The 27,499-nt window shown below is 40.4% G+C and overlaps 1 protein-coding gene and 1 long non-coding RNA gene across 3 annotated transcripts; one reads left to right on the forward strand and one right to left on the reverse strand.

The window, feature by feature from the left end:
• Positions 1 to 2,238: 2,238 nt before the first annotated feature.
• kcnk2b (potassium channel, subfamily K, member 2b) lies at positions 2,239 to 26,858 on the forward strand. Its single transcript, XM_017462141.3, has 7 exons — positions 2,239 to 2,717; positions 6,605 to 6,915; positions 14,585 to 14,702; positions 18,034 to 18,194; positions 23,160 to 23,382; positions 23,656 to 23,795; positions 26,525 to 26,858. Coding segments are annotated over exons 1-7 (1,287 nt in total). The 5' UTR covers positions 2,239 to 2,716; the 3' UTR covers position 26,858.
• Positions 15,981 to 26,626, reverse strand: LOC124628873 (uncharacterized). Of its 2 annotated transcripts, XR_008398048.1 has the most exons (3): positions 26,521 to 26,626; positions 16,907 to 18,171; positions 15,981 to 16,765 (listed from the first exon to the last, which is right to left on the reverse strand). It is a non-coding gene; the product is annotated as an uncharacterized LOC124628873 (long non-coding RNA). The 2 variants fall into 2 exon arrangements; XR_006983630.1 differs by lacking the exon at positions 15,981 to 16,765 and having other exon boundaries at positions 16,806 to 18,171.
• Positions 26,859 to 27,499: the final 641 nt, after the last annotated feature.

Below are 27,499 nucleotides of genomic sequence, written 5' to 3' on the forward strand. Positions count from 1 at the left end.
AGGTTATATATATATATATATATATATATATATATATATATATATATATATATATATATATATATATATATAGTATAAGATGGACCACGTAAACCTCTGACCAATCAGAATCAAGTGACTGTGGTGGTACAAGGGTTTGTATTTCTTAAGACATAAATGGCAGCTTGTAGTGGTTCAGTGCTGTTAATGTATGTATGTGTGTGTGTGTGTGCATAATATTGTATACTGCATCACATTTACAGTTATGCACAAAAATTCCCAGCATGACCATGTTCCGAGACAGGAGGAAATGGTACACAGAGGAAAGAGAGGACGAGAAAAAAAAAGGAGAAAGACATGAAGCGAGGGATGCTAGAGCATTTTTATCCCCAAGACTTGATGAAAAAAAATGAGCGGGTTTAGACTTTCATTCGTATTAGCGTGAGATGAGATCAAATATCTTTGAGTTTTTGGCCGAGATTGTTTGCTGTGTGGCTGAATAAAATGTCCTGTTTCTCACGCTGCTTGCTGTGAAGCAAGTGTGAGACAGAAGGAGCCCAGAACAGTGTGTGTGTGTGTGTGTGTGTGTGTAGTGGTTGTTTGTGTGTGACCGGTTGGAAAGGTAGAAAGTGCATATGACAGTAAAAGGCCTTTTTAGTGCAAGTGTGTGTGTGTGTGTGTGTGGGTGTGTGTGTGTTTTGAACAGCTGCCAATTAGGCTGACTTGAATTGATCTCACAGTTGATTTACACTGAAACGAAAACCACAGACTACACCGTAAGCCATATGTTTATTTACACCACAGCCCTGCTGAGTTCTGGATTCTGATTGGTCAGAACATGTTTCTATAAAAGCAGCTTGGACAATAGCGCAGCTGCGACGTCCTCATTGTGATATATTATCGTTAATAAAACAACAGCAAACACAGGAACTTGTATGATGGATGCTCTCCATGACCTAACAATAATAAAAATAATAATAATAATAATAATACTAATAAGGTTTTTAAAAACATGTTATATTTAAAAAAAAAAAAAAAGAAAAACACATAACCGTTAAGAGTGTGAAGCTTTCTGCAAGGAAACACTTCTTGTTTTTATTTAACACCCAACATGGAAGGAGTCTCCAGTGTCAGCGCTTTGCGACAGTCAAACTGTGTTTTTGTCTTATTAACAGTCTTAAAGAGATCGTTTACAGCTGCTATAAGGTAAGTGAGAACAGGGACTTGTTTCTTGGATGTTCCACAACATAAAATGTAACAATAAATGGATAAAAAAAAAACATGATGTACCATCCATCGAGCTATTTTCTATACCGCTTATCCTTCAGGGTCACGGGGAACCTGGAGCCTATCCCAGGGAGCATCGGGCACGAGGCGGGGTACACCCTGGATAGGCATTACAGATACTTTGGACATGTCAATCAGCCTACCGTGCATGTCTTTGGACTGGCGGAGGAACCCAGAGGAAACCCCCGCAGCACGGGGAGAACACACAAACTCCACAAACAGAGGAGATATAAGAGGAATAAAAGACTTTAGGATGTGGTGTTCTGGGAAAATCCTTCTCTTCGGGGTGATTATATGATCATTGATTATACATTTCTGCTAATTTATTTGAATGGCAGTGGCGAAGTAGCCCCGAGTGTTATAAACGTTATCCAATTGCTGTTGTGCTGCATCACACGAAACTATACGGTATAAAATGTCTTCTGGATAGCTGAGGAGACGTGGAACTCACTCGGACGTCGGAGGCACCGAAGCGCGTAGTATCCGTGACAGGTCCTCACTGACGTGTACGCCGACGTACCTGAGGCTGCTTTCTCTCTCTCCACCGCGGTCCCGTCAATCATGTCGTCTGAGAATGTCCTCCGACGGCCCCTTTTGAAGTCCCTGGATGGAACGCCAGTCTGTCGCGTCGCATGACACATACTCACGGACACCTACGAGCACTCGTTAGCATAGCCGATCCTGTTTTGGGGAGGGAGGAAGAAACCGGAGAACCCCGAGGAAACCCAGACGGACGGACACGAGGAGGATGTCCGAGACTCTAGCTCTGGATGCTGCGACGTCATGATATTTTTGTTTATTTGTTTGTTTACAGGAAGGGGTGTTATTGTGTGTGTGTGTGTGTGTGTGTGGGGGGGGGGGGGTTCTAAAAGTTTCAGAACCTCCTAAAAAGAATAATCTAGATAGAACATCCCCAACGGGTAACACGAAGACTTGAGGCGACGGGTACGTGTGCGGGCGGACGTGCGTGCGTGCGCGCGCGCGCGCGCGCGCGCGCGCGCCTTCTCCCTTGGCCTCCCGTGTCTGTTCGGAATCAGCTCAGCACGTTCGCTACTTCATATAAGCGCCCGCGCGCTACAACAGCAACAACAACAAACGCCGGTCCCCGTCCGGTAGGCGCGATATGCGCGGAAAACGAACCGGAGCACGTCTTTAAAAGCCAAAAAAACAAAAACAAACAAACAAACAATAAATAAAAAAATAATGTTTTTTTAAAAAGTGAGGGGATGAGTTTTCTCTTGGACACGGTGTTCCGGGTAATAGCATTTCAGCGAGAACGTAAACCGGCGCGCGGAGAGAGACGGGATTCAGAAGACGGCGCGCGCTGCAGCCGCGAGCTCAACGGAAATATTAACGGAGAAGGGAGAAGTGATGCGCTAAGCGTCGCAAACACCACACCGGAAAGTCTGCCGATGAAGGAAAGAAAACATTTGCGATTGGGAATTAAAGAAGTAAGTAAAAGGAGGGATTTATTTATTTATTTATTCAGCGTGAGAATCACCTTATCCATGGTGTAGACATGTAGGTATGTATAATATATAAAATGCATGGTGTAGACATGTAGGTATGTATAATATAAAATGCATGGTGTAGGCATGTAGGTATATATAATATATATAATGCATGGTGTAGGCATGTAGGTTTATATAATATATAAATTGCATGGTGTAGGCATGTAGGTATATATAATATATATAATGCATGGTGTAGCCATGTAGGTTTATATAATATATAAATTGCATGGTGTAGGCATGTAGGTATATATAATATATATAATGCATGGTGTAGGCATGTAGGTATATATAATATATATAATGCATGGTGTAGCCATGTAGGTTTATATAATATATAAATTGCATGGTGTAGGCATGTAGGTATATATAATATATAAAATGCATGGTGTAGGCATGTAGGTATATATAATATATATAATGCATGGTGTAGGCATGTAGGTATATATAATATATATAATGCATGGTGTAGGCATGTAGGTATGTATAATATATATTATGCATGGTGTAGGCATGTAGGTATATATAACATATATTATGCATGGTGTAGGCATGTAGGTATATATAATATATATAATGCATGGTGTAGGCATGTAGGTATGTATAATATATATTATGCATGGTGTAGGCATTTTCGTATATATAACATATATTATGCATGGTGTAGGCATAGTCTAATCATTATTCATTTATAACACTAACAAATTCCATCTTTCCATATTTTTGCTCACAGATAAATAAAACTGTGGGGTGTATGCAAATTAATGATTAAACTGCCAATTGCAAGCTTCTGCTGCTGCTGCTGAGAAAGTGAGAGAGAGAGCGAGAGAGAGAGAGAGAGAGAGAGATTGTATATTCTTCACGGATGTTCTTCTGTGTCCGAAATGGCTAAATCCAGAACCATTAAGGGTTCTTAGGTTCCCCACCTTCAAGGGAAGTCTTAAAGTAAAAAAAAAAAAAAAAAAACAATTTAAAAAGCTAAAGACGATCTAAAAAGTTCTAACAAAAATGTAATTAGGAATGTACGCCCTATTCCCAACAAACGGAATTGTGCACAAGTATTTCCATAGCACATGGGTTCTCAAATTCAGGGTTCTCAATCCTATGTGGGGTTTACAAATGGTGTCATGAGCATGAGAGAAACATGCGATCTCTTCTGTTGTTTCATCGCATCAGTGGAACTCGATTTGAAATGTTCCCCAGGAGTCAAAAGGAAATGTACACCAGATGTTTTAGGGGGTTGAGTTTTTTGTTGTTGTTGTTGTTGTTGTTTTCTATCCTGACACGATACACTAGCGTAGGAGTTCAGCAATAAAAATGACAAACTTCTACCACGAATTTCTCAATCGGATCAAGTGATACTGACCCGGTGTCTAGACGACGAATGAACAGTTAGTGGATATTTACAAGTTCTACTTCATTAATCTGGAGTGATTAATGTATGCCAGTCAAGGCTTAAACCTGGGATTGTTTGCCCAAATTGTTTTTGAACCCCTGTTGTGTCCTGTAAGCAGTGCATTATGGGATTTACACCTTCAGAATACAGAACTATGTAGAGAACTGTGGATTTTGTGGCCTCTCTGTCCATTGCGAATGGACAAATGGCCACAATCCTCTAAACATTCTTTAAAAAAATGACTAATTTGGTCATTCATAATATTACAAGCGCACATTTGCAGACTTGTGTTATGTCGCACTGTTTCTTTTGTTAAGTGTTTAATATTCACCGTGATAATGTAGTAGCTACATGCTACAGGCACATCTGAAATGCACCTCAAGCTTTCGGATTGGTGCGTCCCGTGGAAGCCAGAGTGTGGAAACCTTACGGAAGCAAAGCCAGCTTATTTATTGATTATTTTTAATGATAACGTTCCACTTAAAAAAATGTCTAAGAGCGGATGCATACCATGTTAGATGCAGAGGTATCTTTAATAAGGTTAAAAAGATCGGTAAATTGGTTAAAATGAGGGGTGACTGTACTTTGTAACTATAGCACGTCATCATTTCGGATGATTTGTACTTCACTTAATTATTCATTATTGAAATGTAATTACTCAAGTAAATTCACAAGATTCAAACACCGTTTACAAATGTAAAAAAAATAAATAAAAAAAAATTGTCGTTGTAAATTAACACCTTTTCGATTTTTAAATCGGCTTTTAAAATTCAGCGTCAGATATCGACTTGTATATGTGAGATATAAAGAAAAGCATGTTAAGTTGACTTTAAGTTTTGTAAATTAGCTAGGTAATTCATCTAGCTAAATGACATAACTATTTAAAGTATTTAAATTCTTGTTAAAAGTAGCTAGCTAGGCCAATTTAGTAAATTAGCTCCTGAATTGAGCTAGATAGTTAAGCTTTGGAAATGAGTTTGTTGAATTAACTAGCTAGTTAAGTTGTGTTTTTCGTTGCTAATTCATTTGAAGAAGAAGAAAAAAGAAGAGAATAAAGCATCAGAGAATAAGCCAACTAAATTCTATGCGATTTTCCCGATGCCTTTTTGCTTAGTGAACTAGCTAGTCACGCATTGTCGAGCATGATGAACGTGTGGCTTCTCGTCAGTTAAAAATATTTGCTTTTAACTCTTGAATACTTGAAACTGTTTACTTTTTGGATTTCGATCCTTTTTGACTTTCACTCAAGTCGATTTTTGCCTCCATGTTCCTACGTTTATCAGGTTACTTGCATAGCGAGATAGCGACGTATAATTTTTAGTCTGGTTTGATTTATTTGCCGCTATTATTTGCAAAATAACTCCAGATTATTTCATTTTGTCGGTGTATTAGCGCAACAGTGTACACGGGACTAACATCGCACGGTATCACGTGGCATCACGCTAGTATCGGAGCATTTTTGTGTGCACATTGGTGTGCGTGCCTAGTTGAAACAGTGGTGTAGGGTTGTATTGAGTATACATATTTAAAATGATCTATTGAGCAAATTTCACGGATTTGTCTACTACGGCATCTAAAGCACAAATACCGCAGGCAAAAAATGGCAAGGTAATATCTCAAAGAAAGCTCAAATTAATGACTCGGGTCATTAGATATTCAGGTACTCAGATACTCAGGTTCTTGATATGCACACAAGCCACAGAGCCCTTATACTGCATTATAAAAATAATTACATTATAGTAATTACATTCACTTGGCAGCCTCTGCACATTAAACATCTTTCCATGTGCCTGTAAAAATGTGTCCTGAAATACTCTTGGCTTTATCCCCATGCAGTCTCGGAGGAGCACAGCACCACAGAGTTTAACTTTCTACTTCATTTAACACTACCTCAGCTCAGCGCGGTATGTCAGAAGAGGTAGAGTGTGACACTAATCTCTATAGGGCTCACACTGACCAAAATTACAGCGTAGCAGCTTCTTCACTTCTTTTCTTTTCTTAGTGCTATAAACCCTTCACAACCAGTTTTTACACACAATTCCTTAATAAACATAGAGATACGTGGCTTTCAAGGGGTTCCATCCAAACATTTATGGAAGGAGTCTCCAGTTTTACACTAGTATAGGAGGTTATACTTTGCGGTTTCTCGGTAAAAATGAGAAACAATGACGTAAGTGATGACAGGAACTTTCCGCAACATTAAAAACAACTATAAATGGATAAAAAGACAACGTCTCGTTCCATTAATAATTGAATTATTCTTCTCCTATAAAACAGCGTCTCCGAAAGTGCTTTATTCCTTGCGGTAGAGTGGATACTAATAACCACAGATTTGTGTAAGCTGTTGCTGAAAATAGATTTTCATTGGATGAATGGAAAGTGGAAAGACGAATCCATCCAATCATCATTTATCTCTTTCTTTCAAACTCAGTGGCCGCTCCTGATCTTCTGGACCCCAAAGCTGCTGCTCACAACTCCAAGCCCCGCCTGTCTTTCTCTGCCAAGCCGGTGGTGTTGAACACTCAGGATGACTTTGAGCCCCGCGTGAGCGTCATGCGCTGGAAAACCGTGCTCACCGTCTTCCTTCTGGTCGTCCTCTACCTTATCATGGGAGCCACCGTGTTCAAGGCGCTGGAGCAGCCGCACGAGAACTCGCAGAAACTCGCCATCCTCAGCCAGAAGCTTCAGTTTCTCATAGATCACCCTTGCGTCAACTCCACCGAGCTGGAGGAGTTAGTGAAGGTGAGGCAAGAAACTCACACACTTGCACACAATGCAAACGTAGCCATAATCATTACTATCATTGTGCTTTTGAGCTTCCCAGGGAATAATAATACATTCACAGCCACACACATCATGCACAGTAGTGTAGTCTGACTGTGGTGTAGTCATGCTGTTGTATATTTTTACCTCATGAAAAGAAGAATCGAGTGAAAGTGCTGGAGAAAGCAGAAGTGTTCAAACCCTAAGGTTGATTTCAGCACCATGGACAGCAACCAGACCGGCTAGTTTTTCACTATTTGACACGTTTTTGTAGGAAACCAGTTGCCGAACATTCTGCTAACTATGCGTTTTACACCTGATATTGGAATTTGAATAGTGTGTCTTGGATTGTTTTACATTGGGTTTATGTCCGTTCCTGTCCGTCTTCCCCCATTGGCTTCCTCCGTCTGCTTGATTCGATGAGCAACATGTCTGTCTCTCAAATTTATGCTGTGATGAGAATTTCCAATACTAAAATGACTCCAGTTAAAATATAGATTTGTCTGGAAAATAGCTGTAACAATTATATATACTGTAAGTATCACATCTGTCAGAATTCGTGGACATTTCTTCTCTCGTCAGAGTCATTTCCTGTTCACAAACTGTATAAATCTCAGTATTGTCGATGGAAAGTCTTACCGATATCTGTGTATGCCCTTGTCGTGTTTCTAACTCTTGCGTAGGTTGGTCTATTCTTCTTTGGTGTTTCTGTTTATTACCCTTGGCCTGTTTGACTTCTGATTCTGGATTGCGAACTGGTTATTGTTGTTGTTCGTTTGGCTTCTCCCGTTAGGGGTCTCCGCAGCGGATCATTGGTCTGCATATTTGATTTGGCGCAGGATTTATGCCGGATACCCTTTCTGACGCAGCCTTCCCATTTTATTCGGGCTTGGGACCGGCGCTGAGTGTAAACCACTGGCTGGGTTGGTTCCCTGCTTGGGAATGAAATCCAGGCTGTGGCGGTGAGAGCACAGGATCCTTAGCCACTAGACCACCAGGGACCCTGGATTGTGAATTAGTGTTATTAATAAATCTCCAGCGCATAGATTCTGCCAAGTATGCTAGGTCCGGTAGGTTCTAACCACTTACAGTCTTAAAAGTTATGCCACATTGTGTTGAATTAAATATACAGTACTGATGGTGGGTGTTACGTTGGCGCAGTAGGGAGTAGTGAAACCTCACTGGTCTTTTTTTATTCACATAGGTCTGCTTTTGGTTCTCTGGTTTCCTCCTACCTCTCGAAAAAAAACATATCGGTAGGTTGACTGGCTATGCTAAGTTGCCGAATATATGTGAATGATTGACAGGTGTCCCATCAAATTTGTATTCGTGCTTTGCCCCCAGTGTTCCCAACATAGTCTCCAGATCCACCATGGCCCTGAGGGTAAAACACCATCTGCTAGCCTATAACAAGACCACTCTACCTTCTCCCCATTTCTTTTTCTCGATCTATCTTTCTGTATCTGACGGGTCCTAGCACCCAACCCTTTTATCTATCATGGGTGGCCAGTCCATTTATATTCAGAGATGAATTCTGATCATTGCCTTAAGCTCTGTCAGAGTCCATTATTGACTCCTCATATCTTCTTCACGTCTGCCCACTATTTGGTAGATTAAACCTCGGTGTCTCAATGCTGTCTGATTACATTAGAAAGTCCATGTTGCCAAGCCCACACTAAAGACGTTATAGTAATAGTAAGCCTAATAGTAAGCCTTCCCAAATGCCATTTTCCCGACATCTTCTGGAAACAAAGAACCACACAAACCCATTTGTGAACACTTCCATCCAGCATTTAAAAAGAGATCAACATGAAAAGGGTAAGCAGTACATCTCTCATCCTCTGAATGTTTTATTTTGACTTCCTCTCGAGCCAGGCTTTTCAGTACCACACTGTGACTCAAAGGGGAATAAAAAGGGCACGGTTTGCAGGGGACAAGCGTGAGCAACGGCTCATTTTAATGACTGTCATATTCTGTTCCTCTACAACACATTCGCTAAATAAAAGGCCAAAATCTCCTCGTTGAACTGTTTCCACGTGGAGCAAAAACATGCGAGGCTGCCGTGTCGGATACGCAGGTGAACAGACAGGTGTCACAAAAGGCTCATCTTTTTGACGGATTACGCGTGGACTGAGATTACACAGGATTTTCTTTTAAGATTCACTAGGGGGCATCTAATCTAATCTCAGGCATACGAGCACATCGATAGCGTGGGATGAATTACAGTCGGTTTTACTACAACTAAGGTTCACCTCTGACGAGAAAGAACGAGGACAAAAGAATACGTTAATATACGTCCTGGCAGAGCAACACGGAGCATCAAATCAAACTCTTTTTTTTTTCCCCCCACATCAATTTGATCTCATGAAGTCTGCTCAGACCTCACGAGCACGGGCCGTCCTCGAGAGCCGACCTTTTGAACCCTTAATGTTCGGAGGAGGTTATATTTCATGTAATACGTTTGTTATTTACACACTCCTGCTGAGCGTAGTCTTATAACCCGTACACACCCTGATTGAATTATATCTGCAAGCAGGCTCTGATTAAGGATCGACACGTACTTTCCAAGCAGGACTCATTCGTACGATTTTCCAATCTCGCAAGTGCACCCAAACTGCTCAGTTTGGAAAAACTTGGAAAGACATTTTTCTTGTCTTCAACTGTCTAATTTCAGAGCCTCAGATTCCTGTTCTTGTCTGAAGCAAGTGGATCCTGCATCTACCAAAATTGTGGATTCTGAGATGCTTTTCTGCTTACCATGGTTGTAAAGAGTGGTTATGTGTGTTCCTGTAGCCTTCCTCTCTTCTAGCTAAACCAGTCTGGCCATTATTCTCTGACTTCTCTTATCAACAAGGCATTTCCACCCTCAGAACTCCTTCTCACTGGATCATAATGGTTTGTCATCGCCATTGTTATTACGTGCTTCAGGTGATAAAATACCAGATGTACACATGATTCTTAGCAAATTCTGTTAAACCGATGGGTTTGGGAAGAAGTTTATTGTTCAATACGCCATCACGCGTAAGGATCAAGCTCACATCAGGACCAGGCATTGTGGAAAGATCATCACCGGAAGCCTCTGATGATTTAGTAACGATTTTAAAGACCTGAAATCCACCACTCACATACTGTCGTCTCACATGTACATACAGTATGTATACTCGGGTCCTGACGTATTTACCGAAAAAAATTGGCCTTTCCTTCCATCTTTCTTCCTGGGTAAACGTTACGTTTAATTTCATTCAATTCAAATGTACTTCTAAAGCACTTCTAACAATATTGTCACAAAGCAGAAAGCATGGGGGCAGGGGGGTAAGCATTTTTTTTGGGTGGAGCGTCTAGGGGAGCGTCTATGAGGCTAGACGCTCCAAGTAGAAAGATTTTAAGTAGATGTAGATGTTTAAGTAGTAGTAAACGGATAAAGAAAAGGCGCGATATCGAATATCAAACATCGTCTTGAAATGGCACGGGAATCATACCTACAATTATCTCGTCTTTCCACGATGAATGGCCATGCTGTTTTTGTACAGTGGGAGTAATTAAACATGCCAGCGATGGTAGAAGAAGTAAAAGCCCCGCAGCATTGGAACCGTCAACTTCCACCAGCGCCATGAGAAAGAGAAAAGAGAGACAGAGCATTTATTACTAATCTTCATTGTCTTCAACTAATCTAGTGCTATAGCCTTGGGGAGAGTGGGGGGGGGGGGGGGGGGGAGACAGAGAGAATCATCAGAATGTTAATTTATTAATATTCGGGGGAAATCAGCATCATATCTGACTATGTTATGAAACAAGGAAATGTGTGAGAGAGAAAAAAGTTCATCTAATCCGAATCAAATCAAGCAAAACTATGAATTAAATATTAACCGTAGCACATTGAGGCTCGAGCAAACTTAAAATGAAGTACTGGATTCAAACACAAAAAGACAAGACTTGGACAGACAGGAAAACCTGACTACCTCTGCAAGAAAGCTTAAAATGCGCTGTGGTTGGATTTCCCAGCAGGATCCATAGTGGAGGGCGTTGTAGCTAGTTGTCTAGCTAAAATGTAGTCTAGATACTACATCACTGGGCAGCTAAACACCCAGAGGAAAACACTATCTAACCTATTCCACATACATGATCTCACGGATGCCCGTAATTAATTAGCGTCACTCAGGGAAAAGAGTAACACTGCCCCACCCACTCCCCCATCTTGGACTCGTGGTCACATGGCTGGCGCATTGGCTGGGTTATTTATACATACAAATATACACACATATAAAAACATCATTTCCCCCCCCCCATTATTAGATTACCTCCGTAAGCTGTATTATTGTTATTTATTTATTTATTTTTGACATTATAATTTTTATTGTTTTTATATTTTGATTTTTGTTTTTATTTGAATAGTTTTCAGACTCTCCAGTGGGGAGATATGTAAAATTCAGTGTTAAATTTAAAGTAAAAAAAAAAAAAAAACAAAAAAAAAAAAAAAACATTATATATATATATATATATATATATATATATATATATATATATATATATATATATATATATATATATATCACTCAAATTTAACTCAAATTCTATTCTAAAAGTACATTTGAACTCTATTATCATTACACATGATGTACTATAAAACGAGGAAGTAATAGTTTTAAAGAAAAACGTATAGAATGACATTGAACGGTATCACTCTTTCAGAATTATAAATGATCGTATATCATCCTAGCGATGTCGTTTTCAGTTCAGTTTCCTCTCTCTCTCTCTCTCTCTCTCTCTCTTCTTTGTTATCTCCAAACTTTCTAACCCGAGCGATGTATTTTTCATGCCCGTGAAAGATCTGTGCGAGCAACGCGAGTTCGAGTTCTCAGCTCGAGAAGGAGAGAGAAGAGAACATATCGACGCAGCATCTTGATGAAAATTTAAGGGCGCATGCAGCCAAGCGCAGATTTTGAAATGCGGATGACACCTCGGTATAAGGATAAAAATACATAAATAAAACACGAGAGCAACCATGCAGAGAAAAATCAACACTGCTCTCTCTTTTCTTCCTCTCATCTCTCCTTCCATCTCTTTCAGTCTGATGTAACATGCTGTAAGAGTCAATAGCATGCACTGGCTATAGGCTTGACTCTTACATGCGATCGATTGTGCGTCTGGATGTGTGTCCGGGGGGTGGGGGTAGGGATTGGGGTGGGGGTATTGTTCCACCCTTACAGTAAATATAATTAAAGTGCTTGGAAAAGGGGCGGTATTTACTCACAGTGTACGCTGATACTGCAGAGAGGTAAACAAAACAAAAAAAAATGCAGCGACGTTATTTAGCATAATTAACTTAATTGACAGTAAATTATACTGACACATATGCATCATGCATCAACAACAGAGATAGAGAAAGAGAGAGAGCGAGCGAGAGAGAGATGAGAGAGAGTATTCACACCAATATGGTAGGTGTATCTAAGATAATGTGTGTGTATGTGAGTACTGTTACTTACTTTTCTGCATGGTTGTGATCATTTCCTGATAAAGCGGTACCTTGACAGACAGGTGAAATGATTTAACCCTCAGTTTAATGTATGTTACGGTTAAGCTGTCAGACTTAGCAAGCAAAAAAATAAATGAAATGGAAAAATGAAATGGTTGGTGAAATGGATCAATAGGGTGAATAATTCCAAGGTAATATCAAAACTGGGTAGTGGGTAGCATTTTTTTTTGTCACAAATGACACCCACCGTTATGCCTGGGGCACACTACATCATTTATCCAATCCGAACAATGGTAAAAATGTCAGACCCTGGACATAATGACTGGTTTCAGTGATTTTTCATCACGAATCTTCCGTCAGATATCACACGGCTCCATGATATAACATTTATACGAATAAAACGCAGCGCACTTTGGGTTTATTCTCATGGCCTCTGCGGATCCCGGGATCGCTGCAGGATTGTTCTCACGGAAAAAATGACGGACACGACGGTCGACAATTCAGCTTGGCTCTCGTTGGATCTATATTCTCTCCCCATGCTTTAACATACCGGATATGTTCGAGATTTTATATCAGCGCCGCCATGACTGGACTGGGAATAGATTGGAAGGGTTTCGACCGGATTTTTCACACTAGGGAAGATTTGCAATCATTGGGAGGGATGAATTATGTTCAAACCCGACCTGATTGTCTTCTAGTGTGGGCGAGGCACTGCATTTTAAAACTGGTTTACAACGGATATAAAAAGTCTACACACCCCGGTTAAAATGGCAACAACAACAACAACAACAACAAAAAGAAATAAAACCTAGATGAACCTTTAATGTGAAATTACAACATATAAAAAATTAAATGAAAAACGATTGGAAACATTTTACAGAAATAAATAAATAAATAAATAAAAAAGTTACAATAACCTGGTTGCATAAGTGTGCACACCCTTTTATAATTTGGGGGTGTGGCTGTGTTCAGGATGAACCAATATCACGTTCAAGCGCCCGTTCAAAAGTAATTATCCTACAGCTGTCATCAATGAAATCATTCATATCTTCGCATCTTCTTGGTTTCATCTGACTGCTGAAGCCATGGTCTGCGAAGAGCTTACAAAGCATGTACGGGATCTCACTTGTCGAAAGGAACTGATCAGGAGAGGGGTATAAAAGAACTGCCAAAAAATTAGATGTACCATGGAACACCATAAAGCCCATCATCGAAGCCCATTTCAAGAAAATGAGGCACCACAGCACACCACAACTGATGAAAGGACAAGACGTAAATCTTCCCAGTGAGGCCGCCAAGAGTCCGACGGCAACATTAAAGGAGCTGCAGGAACATCTGACAAGCACTGATTACTCTCTGCATGTGACAGCATTCTCTCGTATTCTTCGCATGTCTGGGATATAGGGTAGTGCGGCTAGACAGAAGCCCTTTCTCACAAAAAACATCCCCAAAAAACTCTACTAAATCACCCCAAACCATGTGGCGAAATGTGTTATGGTCTGATGCGACCAATTCCAAAAGCTATAATTGTTTCATAATTCCAATATATATATATTTGAGCCAAAATAATCCGCTGTGAAACACGGTGGTGGCGGCATCATGCTTTAGGGCTGCTTTTCTTAATCTAGAACTGGGGATTTTATCATGATCGGCTACAAATACTTAGTGCAAAACCTTCAGGCATCTGCTGGTAAGCTGAAGACGAATGGGAATTTCACTTTCCAGCACAACAACGACCCGACGCGTACATCCGAGTCAACAAAGGAATGACCTAACCAAAAGAACATCAACGTTTTTAAACGACTGAGCCAGAATCCGACTGAAACTCTGTAGGGTGACCTGAAATAGGCTGTGCCCAGAAGATGCTCTCACAATGTGATGGCTCTAGAATGAAGTTTATTTCCGTTTTCTCTGAAACGTGTCCGTTTGGTTCTCAATGGCATTGTACAGGTTGTTGTTCTGATATGATCTATCTTCGCTTCATTTTTCCCCCGTTGTATATTAATAAAACACCCCCTTAAGCCCGAACGTGTCCCGGCTGATTAGCTACCTTTGTGGTGAGAGGAATTTTCCATCAAGTGTATTTTTTTTCCTCCAGATCATCCCTAGAATGTGCAGTAGATATGAAGATACATTCCAGCAATAATCTTATCTTCTCTCGTTCTCTGATTGCAGCAGGTGATGTCAGCCATCCGAGCGGGCGTGAACCCTTCTGGAAAATCGTCCAATGTGACAAGTTTGTGGGATCTGAGCAGCTCCTTCTTCTTTGCCGGGACTGTTATCACCACTATAGGTATAACACACACTGCCACACTAACACATTGAGTTACTATTGATAGTATAGGTGATAAAGAAGTTCACCTCAAACCGACCAACAGACAAATAAAAACACACAAAGAAACTGCTCGGACTTAGTAAACGACTCCGAGGCAAGATTTTGCGGCATTATTGAACGTGTCATGGGTTTGAAAACGCTTATAGAGTGTTCCTCGGATGTCAATATCTCTGTTTGTTTTGTCACAGCTTTTATTATTAGTTTTTTTCTTTTCTTTTCCCAATCACAGGCCACTTGACAGGTGGCACTTTCGCAAAGTGCTTTTATTAGTGATTGTACAATAAAGGAAATTAAGCTGTGCTTCGGGGCATGCTATGTTTGCCGCCCACAGTGTTCGAAACAAAAATAACACGAGCTAGTCTCAGACATCTCACAGGGGCAGCAATTACCAACCTAAGAATAGAAGGTTCATTAAAAGAAATCCACCCAGTATCTTGGCTTGTTGAGAGGGAAAATGTGATGTCCACACAATACTATAATAATACACAATATCGACCACCATTTTGAGCTTATTACAGACATTAAAAGCTCCTGTTTAGTAAATCATAACAGTCCTTTTTTATTCACTGTACCTGGTTTCACTTATTTCCTGCCTGTCCTGGACTATAAAGTGTATTTTTTTTTTAGGATTTCTTCTTACATTATAACATTTTCCATTCATGTAGGTTTAATCAAGAGCATCTAGTGCTATTCTATTGAATCTTCATTGACTTGGGGGCACGCTGTTTTGGAAAAACAAACAATCAACGACGGTGCGGTGCGATAAGTCCGGACGTGAAGCAGAGTTTCCACCGCAAAGTTGATTATTTTTCCTATAACAGCATGGCCTGATGTGTTTCAATCCCTTTTATATGGCAATGAAATATCTTTGATGAATTAAAGAACGGCACATCATTACGTAGACTTGTCTCACGATCGCGACTTTTTATCGTAATATCCCTTTGGCTGCGACTTATCTTATTCCATAATTGGGAGCATTTTAAGATAAGATAAGATCATCTCCAGATGAAGAAATCAGCGACTCGACAGGAAAGTGCGCCTGTGCGATATAAAGCCGTAACTGTGAGATATGAACTAGCAGTCGGAGGTGAAAGTGTCAGAATTGCGCGATATAAACTGCGTAAAAGATACGGAAATCTGCACACAGTCCCACACGTTGCGAGAACAAGCTACGTTAGCGTTCGCCTTTAACTACACGTTAAATGTTGTCGGACGTTCGTAAAGCAAGTTCGCTCCTTACGTTTTATAAACCCTATTATTATTATTATTATTATTATTATTATTATTATTATTATTATTAATAGGACATAGCAAATGAATCGACACCTTCTGACCAATCAGAATCCAGAGTGGTATAAAAGAAGCTAAAACTGATAGCTGTGTCAGAAATGCGAATGATATTGTAGTTGGGTGTGTGAGTGTGTATGTGATTGTGCCCTGCGATGGACTGGCACTCTGTACCCCGCCTTGTGCCCGATGCTCCCTGGGATAGGCTCCAGGTTCCCCGTGACCGTGGATGGATGGATGGATGGATGTAGTTGGACATTATCAGAGTCAGAATGAGGAAAAACAGAGCATGGATTCGTTTAGCGACTGTCAAATAATCCCCTGACGGCGCGTCAAACAGTGAGCAGAAGATGGACGGACTCTGTGTTCGAGTTTGAGCGAGAGAGCGAGGGAAATATTTGCATATGCCAACGACAGCTGTACTGTATGCTGCAGAGTTTTATCCCATGATCCCCCATCGTCATCTCTTTCACTCAGTTCATTTACATGACGTGGAACGTCTTGTTCATTTTGCTCCAGAAGGATATTAGACAGAGAGAGAGAGAGAGAAAGAGAGGCGGTAATTGCAATCAGCCGATTTATACAATGACGAGCGAATGCTCGAGTTAAGTGGTGGAGAGGGAAGTTGAAGGCGGGCTGATTGGTACAGGCGAGGGTGAAAGGGAAACATTAATTGCAAGCGGTGCTTTTTGAGGTCAGGGAAATCTGCTCGGTCGAAGAAACCGCTCGAGGCACTAAACAGAACGAGACACAGATGGAGAGACATGACGGACATTAAGATTCATTCCTTACGGAAATGGCGTTTTTTATTTTCTTGCTCCATTTGTTGTAATATTAAAATGTGTAGCATATTAAAACGTATGAACGATACAAACCTTGTATGTTATATTACAGTTCTACACTAGGAAAAACAAAAAAAAACAACAACAGTTAAGTCAGATTTTCTCAAAGCATTTGCGGCGACGTTTTATTGTAGATATACTAGAATCAAACAGAGATATGGTATAAAATCTTTATCTCACCTTATCTTTTCTGCTTGCACACCAGGGACAGACTGTAGTATGAGTGTCCTCCTAAAGGGCTGGCTTAAAGCACTTCTGTAGTGAATCACATGGACTTCTGTAATAGCGTCCCATCATCTGGCGCCTATTCTCAGCTCTTCTCCGAAGCTATTATTCCTGACATCTCACCCGTGCACGTCTTTCGACTGCTCGCTCCATCTCACATTTTATTTAATCCGGCTTCCGTTTCTGCTCCATTAGCTGCTCTGATTTTCTCCTATTTCTCCTTCCAGTCTTTGTTATCCTGTCGTACTCACCCACTTAACCTCACTGTCTTTTTAATCTGCCACCGTTCATCCTCTTTAAATATATATAGAAGCCGGCATTTTTTGAAAAAAAAAAGACAGGTGAGGTGGGGCGTTACTATTCGTCTTATCTGAACGACAGCCGATCTGAATCGCACGAACCGACATTAATATCGCGGCGACGATGAAAGCGAAGGAACCCAAACAGTTCTTTTAGCTCTGTGTGAAATGTATAGAGAAGGGGGGGAAAAAAAGTGTGTGTGTGTGTGTGTGTTGGGGGTTGAGAAATGAGTCGATGTGTAGAGAGTATTCAGAGTTAAGGTCAAAAGATATGTCAATATTTATCTTGGGAAAGTTCTGGGTGTTCAGACTCCAGTGTTCCGCAGACGCGTTCTTTCCCTGGTAGAAGTGCTGAATATATACACTGAACATGTACACACTTTAACATTGACTATAAACTGTCACGCGCTGCATCTTCGACACTCGGTTGATAAGAATTTCCTTTTAAAACAAAGAAAGAGCATTGCAAGATCCATCCATTGCGTGACGATTTCAGATCTCAGACATTTTACGGTGTTTTCGAAGTTATATGATTATTACAGGATACAGAATACATACTGCATACTTCAAATGGTATTCCTGTAGTGTTGCGTGGATGTTGGCACTCTGTTTCGGCATCCTCTCTCTCTCCTGCAGGCTTCGGGAACATTTCCCCTCATACGGAAGGAGGCAGAATATTCTGCATAGTGTACGCGCTGCTGGGAATCCCTCTGTTCGGCTTCCTGCTGGCGGGAGTGGGCGACCAGCTGGGGACCATATTCGGAAAGGGCATCGCTAAAGTGGAGAAGATGATTGTGGTGAGGACATTATTATTTTTTTTTTTAACCCCCTACCAACACCTCTTGTGGACATTGTTAGTAACATAATTTGTACTTTATTAACTATTAAAGTCAGTCCGAAAGTAATTGCAAATTAGCTATCAAATCGAACCCTTCAGAGGGGCATGGTGGTGTAATGGTTAACATGTTTGAGTCCTGCAGGGTTGGGGGTTCGAGTCCTGCCTGTGCTTCGGGGGTTTCCTCGGGGTACTCTAATTCCCTCCCAGTCCAAGGACATGCTTTGTAGGCGGATTGGAATGTCTAAATTGTCTGTAGTGTGAGTGTGTGTGTGATTGTGCCCTGTGATGGGTTGGCACCCCATCCAGGGTGTCCCCCACCTTGTGCCCCGAGTCCCCTGGGATAGGCTCCAGGTTCCCCGTGAACGTGTATAGGATAAGTGGTACAGAAAATGAATGAATGGATGGATGGATGTATTTAACCCTTCACTGTACTTTGGTTTATCAGCCATATTAAGCATATTATTTATTTTCATTGCCTTACCTCTATTCGCTCTTTAATAGCGTAAAATAAATACATGCGACTCTTGGGCCAGTTAAAAAATTCAAAGCACAAAGAACACATCCCCCGTCTTTGCTGACTCTCAGTTGTTCCTCTCAAGATGTTTTACCCCCCCGCGTATATTACGTTTTGTTCTCTGAAAATTGGCAGCGTTACTGCCTCCTGAAACGTCGAGCCAGCTGCTTTTAGTTTGTGTTGGATCATTTGTCATGAGAGAAGCTCTCACGTTCAGACATAATTTATGCTGTACTCGCACTGAATGTCCTCACAGGACCATCAAGCAGCATGGCGTACACTTTATCACAGCTCTGCTTATGTGCATCACGAGCTGATCTGGGACGTTTTGCCTTGACATGTGCTCTCCCTGAACTCACATCAAGAGCAGATTGGAAATATTATACTTCTTTTTTTTTTTGTTAAATAACAACACTTTCGTTTCTATAGCGACGGCTATGTAACGTGTGGCTGTATGCAGGACAAACGTGTGATTCGAGCGAATGCAGTAATCATCGTCGCAGTCCACTGGGGGTCAGAACACAGGCAGGCAGCAGCAAACCAGGATGATCCGTCCTCAGAAACACGGAAACAATCGGAAAACTGGAAGAGATACGAACAGGAAATACGGCTCGGAAACATACACATATATAATGAATGAGACTCATGTTTTTTTTTTGTTTTTTTTTTTTTTAAAAAGTCAGTGTTTGTCCACAACTAAGAGAAACTAAGAAAAATGATTTCGATTTAAATATGAAATGTCCAACAATCACTAGATTGTAATAGATAATAAGACTAAGCTGAAGTTCTTACCATATCTAATATTTACGTCTTGGACTTTCTGATTCACTCCCTGGAGTATGTCTACAAACCATCAATAAGCTTTGACTTGTTTCAGAACTACACAGAAAAGTTCCCGAGGCTCATAAAATGGAGAACGTACTCAATATTAATGCAATATTAATGCATGGCAAGCACAGAAGAGATACAGCAGTTGATAAAAAAATATCTTGCTATAGAAAGACACTCTAAAGTTGGATTATACCGAAAGATGAAAGAGGGGGGAAAGGGCAGTATTAGTCAGTATATTTTAGCATCAGTGGGCTGTCTAGATGTAACACATGGGGGATGGAGACTGTGCAAGTTATTTAAGATCATATATGAGTTTCATGGTGTAAAGAGTTCCCGCAGTCAGGGTATTTGTGATACTGAATCACTAAATGAGGACACAAGCCCAGATTCAAACCACAAAAGGGTTGGAAAAAATGAACTGGAAAAGCTAGGACTATTAGAAAATGCTACGGAAAAAAAGACCAAAGGGGGATGTAGTAGGTTTTTAATTACATCGAGTAGAATTTAAACACAGGAGGATATTAATAGGTGAGTAATTCTACACTACATACATTAGCAGTAGCGCTACACTGATTTTGTACTGTATAAAACACAGAAGGTAAAACAAGTCAATCCGTCCATTTTCATCCATCCATTATACCTTCTCATGTCAACCCTTCCAATTACCAATCCATCCATCCATCCATTTTCATCCATTCGTTATACCTTCTCATGTCAACCCTTCCAATTACCAATCCATCCATCCATCCATCCATTTTCATCCATTCGTTATACCTTCTCATGTCAACCCTTCCAATTACCAATCCATCCATCCATCCATTTTCATCCATCCATTATACCTTCTCATGTCAACCCTTCCAATTACCAGTCCATCCATCCATCCATTTTCATCCATCCGTTATACCTTCTCATGTCAACCCTTCCAATTACCAATCCATCCATCCATTTATATCCATCCATTATACCTTCTCATGTCAACCCTTCCAATTACCAGTCCATCCATCCATCCATTTTCATCCATCCGTTATACCTTCTCATGTCAACCCTTCCAATTACCAATCCATCCATCCATTTATATCCATCCATTATACCTTCTCATGTCAACCCTTCCAATTACCAATCCATCCATCCATCCATTTTCATTCATCCGTTATACCTTCTCATGTCAACCCTTCCAATTACCAATCCATCCATCCATCCATCCATTATACCTTCTCATGTCAACCCTTCCAATTATCAATCCATCCATCCATTTTCATCCATCCACCCATCCATTTATGTCAATCCATTCCCATGTGCCAACCCTTCCAGTGAACCATCTAAGTATATAAACCACCCATCCATCCATGCATGCATTCATCCATCCATCTATTCCTCCAGCCTTCATACATCCCTCCATCTATGCATTATACACAGTGTTAAAGCTCTCTATAAACCTTATAATTATATACTATTCATCCACTGCTCCATCCCTAAATTCCATCCATTGATCCCAACCTTCATAAAAACTCTCGAACATCCATCCAGCTATCTTTCCTCCATGTGCCATCTTTCCTACAATCCATAAAACTATATAAACTATCCATCCATAAATCCATAAAAATCACACGGTGAGCATGTTAAAGTTTTATCATGTTTATAACATATATAAACTAGAATGTTACATATTATTTTCCCAACAGTAAAAATAGCATTACGGTAGATTTTTGCATTTTTTCATGTTACCTGAAATTGATATAAAAATCGGTATGCTCCATTACACAGTCAGCTTCACTGAGTAACTCACATTCATTAATATATACGGACTAAAAGACACAATTAATGCACTTTTCCTACCATGTTATTTTCTCTAACAGCACATGTGGTTCATTAATAAATGAAGATTCGTAATTATTGGAAAATGGCTGTGGTATACAGTAAGATGAATGCAGCACTTTAGGACGTGCTGTAATTGGGAAATAATCCACTTCAGGGTGGTAACAGTAACTCCGCTTCATGTCAGGTCACATCACACCATAACACCATGCCCCGTCTACTTTTGTTCCTTACGTATCACACTGTACACATATCGTATAAGAGTAATAACTTAATTAGTATAATAAACCATGTCATATGTTCCATTCACCTTGTGCCACCATTGAAAAATAAGGCTCAGTAAGGCTCGATATTATTTCCTGTAATAAAAATAAGTCAGGCTCAACAGATAAGATAAAGTGAATTTAATTAAGCAGCACTGTCTGTTTTCTGGAAAGCCTTCTACAGTAGATAAAACCATACTCACTTCGCTACTTTCCATTATTCAGCACCGAAGGAAACTCAGTCTTGCAGTGGATCCTGTTTATCTTCTGAGCTCAACGAACATTCAAACGCGCCGTAAAGCAAAGCACACAGGACTGAAATCCATGCTAACTCATGTTCACTATCTGATCATTGACTTAACACACCAGACTAACGAAATATGAGTTAATTATTGGAGAAAGAAGATGAGGTTTGCTTTATTGGACTTGTTTGTCAATTCTGTGCTGAATTAAAAAAAAAAAAAATGGATTGCGTTAGTTACTATAGATGACCTTTTGTTCATTTCGATCAGTTTAATTAACAGTTTATTACATGCGCTCACCAAACAGGTACTGTTTGGGTACTTCCTGTTTGGGTTTTGCAAGAAAACAGAACAGTATTATACGCTAATGTGCTTTTTAACAAAAACAAATTGGTTAATTTGGAATAGATTGGTTGCATGTGATAACATACTAACATTGACTGAATGCTATAATTTCCGCTATAACTGTTGTAAACCGTATAACTATAAACTATACTTCCATCCAGACATCCATCCATCCATCTATTTATGTCCATACATTATACATTCCCAGGTGCCTTCCTATAAATCGCATAATTATATCGACTATTCATCCACCCTTGTATTCATTCATCCATCCATCCATACCTCCATACATCCCTCCATATACAGTATGCTTCAGGCACTCCTTATACACCTTATAACTATATACTAACCATTCATCCTTCCATCCATGAATTCATCCATCTATCCAACATTCCCTTGTGCCGACTTTCCTATAAACCATACAACTATATAAACTGTCCATCCATTCATCCATCCATCTATCCATCCTTACATTATATATTCCCATATGCCAACCCTTCTTATAAACATGAAACAATATAAACTATCCATCCATCCATCCATCCATCCATTCCACCCTCAATCCATCCATCCTTCCATTATACATTCCCATATGCCAACCCTTCCTATAAACATGAAACAATATAAACTATGTATCCATCCATCAATCCGTCCATCCATCCATCAATCTGTCCATACCTCTCTGTATCCATCCCTTCATCTATATATCCAACCATTCAACCATCTATATGCACATCTATTATACATTCTTGTGTGCCGACCATGTCTATAAAGCATAAAAAAAATTCAATCTGTCAATCCATTCATCCATCCATCCATCCCACGTGTGAAAATACTTCCGATAAACCAGAAAACTACTCATCCTGCTATCTCTCCATCACTCAATGCATCTATCCCTTTCTCCCCCACCACAGAAGTGGAACGTGAGTCAGACGAAGATCCGTGTGATCTCCACGGTGCTCTTCATCCTCTTCGGCTGCCTCCTTTTCGTCACGTTGCCGGCCATCATCTTCAAGCATATTGAAGGCTGGAGCGCCCTAGAGGCCATTTACTTTGTCGTCATCACCTTGACGACCATCGGCTTTGGCGATTTTGTTGCAGGTGAGGGCGAACGCCGTCACCACCAGGAGAGCAACGGTAAATAACAACACATTTTATTTCTTTATATGTTACATTTTTTCATTTAGCAGAAGACTGAAAATAACCAATAACCAGTGTGGCCATGCAGAAACCGGACAGCCTAGTGAGTATTTATATAGGATATATAAATATAAATATATATAGGATCGACCGGACTAAAAGAAGCCCCTGTACTGACCTTGTGACCAAATCGGAATATTTATGAAGTCAATGCCATTAAAAAAACGACAGTTCGCTCTTTCTCTCTCTCTCTGTCTCTCTGCTGTTCAGGTGGCTTGGAGATGGAATACCTGGACTACTATAAGCCGGTGGTATGGTTTTGGATTCTGGTGGGACTGGCCTACTTCGCCGCAGTGCTCAGTATGATCGGAGACTGGTTTCGGGTAATCTCAAAGAAAACGAAAGAGGAGGTAAGGCTCAGTGGGAATGGACAGTAAAACTAAACTGACTTGAAAAAAAAAGATAATTGAATAAGTGAGTCACAGGCAGTGGGAATCGAATAAATGAGTCGCAGGCATCGTGAATCGAATAAATGAATCAAGGTCAGTGTGAATTGAATAAACGAGCTGCAGATAACATGAATTGAATAGAGTTGAATTTAGCTACAGGCAGTGTGATTCAATTAAACAAGTCAGTGGCAGTATGAAAAGAATAAATGAGTCATGGTGAGTGTGAATCCAATTAATGAATCACGGGCCGTGTGAAGTGGATAATTAAGAGTGAATTGAATAAATGAGTCCTAGACAGTGTAACTTGAATAAATGAGTCACAAGCAGTGTGAATGGAATAAATGAGTCATGGTCGGTTTGAGTTAAATAAATGAGTCAAGGGCAATTTAAATCAAATAAATGAGTTGCAGAGAACGTGACTTGAATAAGTGATTCACAGACAGTGTGAATGAAATAAACGAGTCACGGAAAATGTGAATCAAATAAATGAGTCACGAACAATGTGAAATTAATAAATGTGTCACGGACAGTATGAATCAAATAAATGAGTTACAGACAGTGTGAATAGAATAAATGAATCACGGACAGTGTGAATCGAATAAATGAGTCACGGACAGTGTGAATCGTATAAATGAGTCACGGACAGTGTGAATCGTATAAATGAGTCACGGACAGTGTGAATCTAATAAACGGGTCACGGACAGTGTGAATCATATAAATGAGTCACAGACAGTGTGAATCGTATATATGAGTCACGGACAGTGTGAATCGAATAAATGAGTCACAGACAATGTGAATCGAATAAATGAGTCACGGAAAAAGTTCATCGAATAAACAAGTCACGGACAGTGTGAATTGAATAAATGAGTCACGGACAGTGTGAATCGAATAAATGAGTCACGGAAAATGTGAATCAAATAAATGAGTCACAGAAAATGTGAATCGAATAAACGAGTCATGGACAGTGTGAATCGAATAAATAAGTCACGGAAAATGTGAATCGAATAAATGAGTCACGGACAGTGTGAATCGAATAAATGAGTCATTAATTAAATGATTCATGGACAACATAAGCCTAAACTGAACAATACATAATGATTATGGCTCCATTTATAAAATAATAGATTTTTTGCTATCTTGTGTTTGAAGGAGTGTTTGAAGGAGTCTTACACAACACACAATGCCAAATGCAAGTAATCCAAGTAAACCAAAGGAAACCAATGCCATGGCTTCAAGCATTATGGAACAGTACAGACTGTTTTTGGATATGCCCCTGTAACAGGAATTTGTTTAAAAGGAACCTGACTATCAGGGTTTGGCTGAAGGGCTAAAAGTAAAAAAAAATAAAAAAAAAAGTTTCTGATATATGAGATGTGGAGAAATAGTATCGGGTTCCATTGTGTCCAAAACAGACAAAAAGTCATGTTATCAGGGGTTACATTTTTAATTGATCCTGTTGCCTAGATACCATATCATATCACAGGAAGTGCAGATCGACTAAATACGATTCTGATCGACTGTATGAGGCATGGAGTAGTAAAAATTGCAAAAAGAGAAAAAGAAAGAAAAACAACAGAAGGCAGATAATCGTGACGGATCATTTGGGATTAAAGCTGTTAACTGCTCAAATAGCCAAGTAACCCCCAGTTGCCATCACACCTGTCGCAGGTTTCCTAGCAACCACCTTTTTTTCCTGTTCTTAGAGCGATTCATTATACATGATAAGAGAATGAGATTTACATGGGCTGTCGAGAAAATAGACCACACACACACACACACACACACACACACACACACACACACACACTAAGCTCTGCTGCACATACAGTACACATGCCCCCACACGGCATACATAAGCAGGTCGCTTTACGACTCCACATTATCATCATTCGTTTTTAAATATAGAGCTGTGTGTGATTATTTAAGCTGATTAATGCCGATGTGCCAAATCACAAATGCGGTGAAAACGTTTCAGTAATCAACCAAATATGTGATGTTGACAGTCTACTTTTATATCAACCAGTGAAAGTATAACGATGCAAAAGATTCGAATGAGGGTAAAAAATGTTTATTGAGATGTTCCTACGCCATTTGAGTTGTTTCCTGTATATTAACACGTGTAATAAACAATATATTATTCTGCATATTTTCCTTCGAGGTTCTTAATTCTCAAATCCGATTGGCCGGAAGGTGTCGATTCATTTTCTGTAACTGCATTAGTTCAGGCTGTAGTTCAACTCACAGGTTTATATTAATGCGCTCGTTTCTATAGTAACAGCTTAACGACACGAGGACGTGTTTGGTGGATGGTATACATAATCGATTTTAATAACGTTATTACTCAACAAAGAACGGCTTTTAATCCTTGATATGGTGCCGTTTTGGGGATTTTTATGGAAGGAGTCTCCGGTGTCGGTACTTACACAGTACTTTGTGTCAGTGCTAGGAGTTTACACTCTGAACTTTCTTGCTAGCATGAGATGCTACATCTCTTTGTCTGATTAGAATAAAAGCAAGGCTGGTGAGGAAATGACTCTGTAATGAAATGACACGGTAAGATATAATAGAAGCTAATTCTACAACGTTCGACAACAATAAATGTAACTATAAATGGTTAAAAAGCGCAACGTTTTGACTACTTCCTGACATATCGATCGAGTTAGATATAAATATTTCTGTCTCTTACTCAGGTGGGCGAGTTCCGAGCGCACGCTGCCGAGTGGACAGCCAACGTTTCTGCCGAATTCAAAGAGACGCGTCGTCGCCTCAGCGTTGACATCTACGACAGGTTCCAGCGTGCCGCTTCCATCAAGCGCAAGCTCTCGGCCGAGCTCGGCCTCAACAACGTGCCAATGAACCAGGAGATGACGCCGGGCAAGCGGGCACGCTCCGTCAACTTAGGAGACGACAGAGAGATGTATCCAGCCTTCACGCTAGCACACAACGGCAGCCTGTTCCTCAACGGCCTCAGCCCGGAGTACGCCGACCGCCGTGACATCGCCATAATAGAACACCTGAAATGAGAACCGAGAAGGAACGAAAGAGAGATGGAAAAACGATGAGAGCGGAACGGTGGAGGGAGAACCGAGCGAAAGGCGTGACGGGACGAGGGTGCCGTGTTTACCAGAAACCTGTGCGTTGGATTACAGGATTAGAACGTGTAACCCCTGACTCCACCCCTTTCTCTGAGGAGCTCATCAATGAGCTCACAAGTCTCTGACCAATGAAGATGTTCTTCACTGCACCACTTTGTATCATCAACGATGAACGAGCCGTGTCTTTTCTACTCGCAACTGTTTTAAAACAAAACAAAAAAAACTTCTTAAAAAGATCCTTCCTCTAAAATAAGCGACGAGGAAAAACTTCTGGAACAATCCGAATGCGTCTCTGTCGTTCTCAAAAAGGCCAAACTGTGTTTCCTTAACGCCGCGAGCTGTTTTAGACATTTCAGATCCGCCGTGAAGCAAAGAATGTCCACGTCCACGTCTTTCAGCCCTGCGATCCTTTTCAGTGCCTTAATGACTACAGGACTCTTCAAAAACCGCATGTCGTTTATCTCTTGATCTATTTCTGGAATCTGCTTGGATGTTAACCTAAAAGCAACCCATATGGGGTTTGAAATCTGAACAGGTACGGTAGGTTACCCAAGGGCCGGTGAGGTCTGT

This window comes from Ictalurus punctatus, chromosome 2 (genome assembly GCF_001660625.3).
Source record: "Ictalurus punctatus breed USDA103 chromosome 2, Coco_2.0, whole genome shotgun sequence".
Classification (NCBI taxonomy): domain Eukaryota; kingdom Metazoa; phylum Chordata; class Actinopteri; order Siluriformes; family Ictaluridae; genus Ictalurus; species Ictalurus punctatus.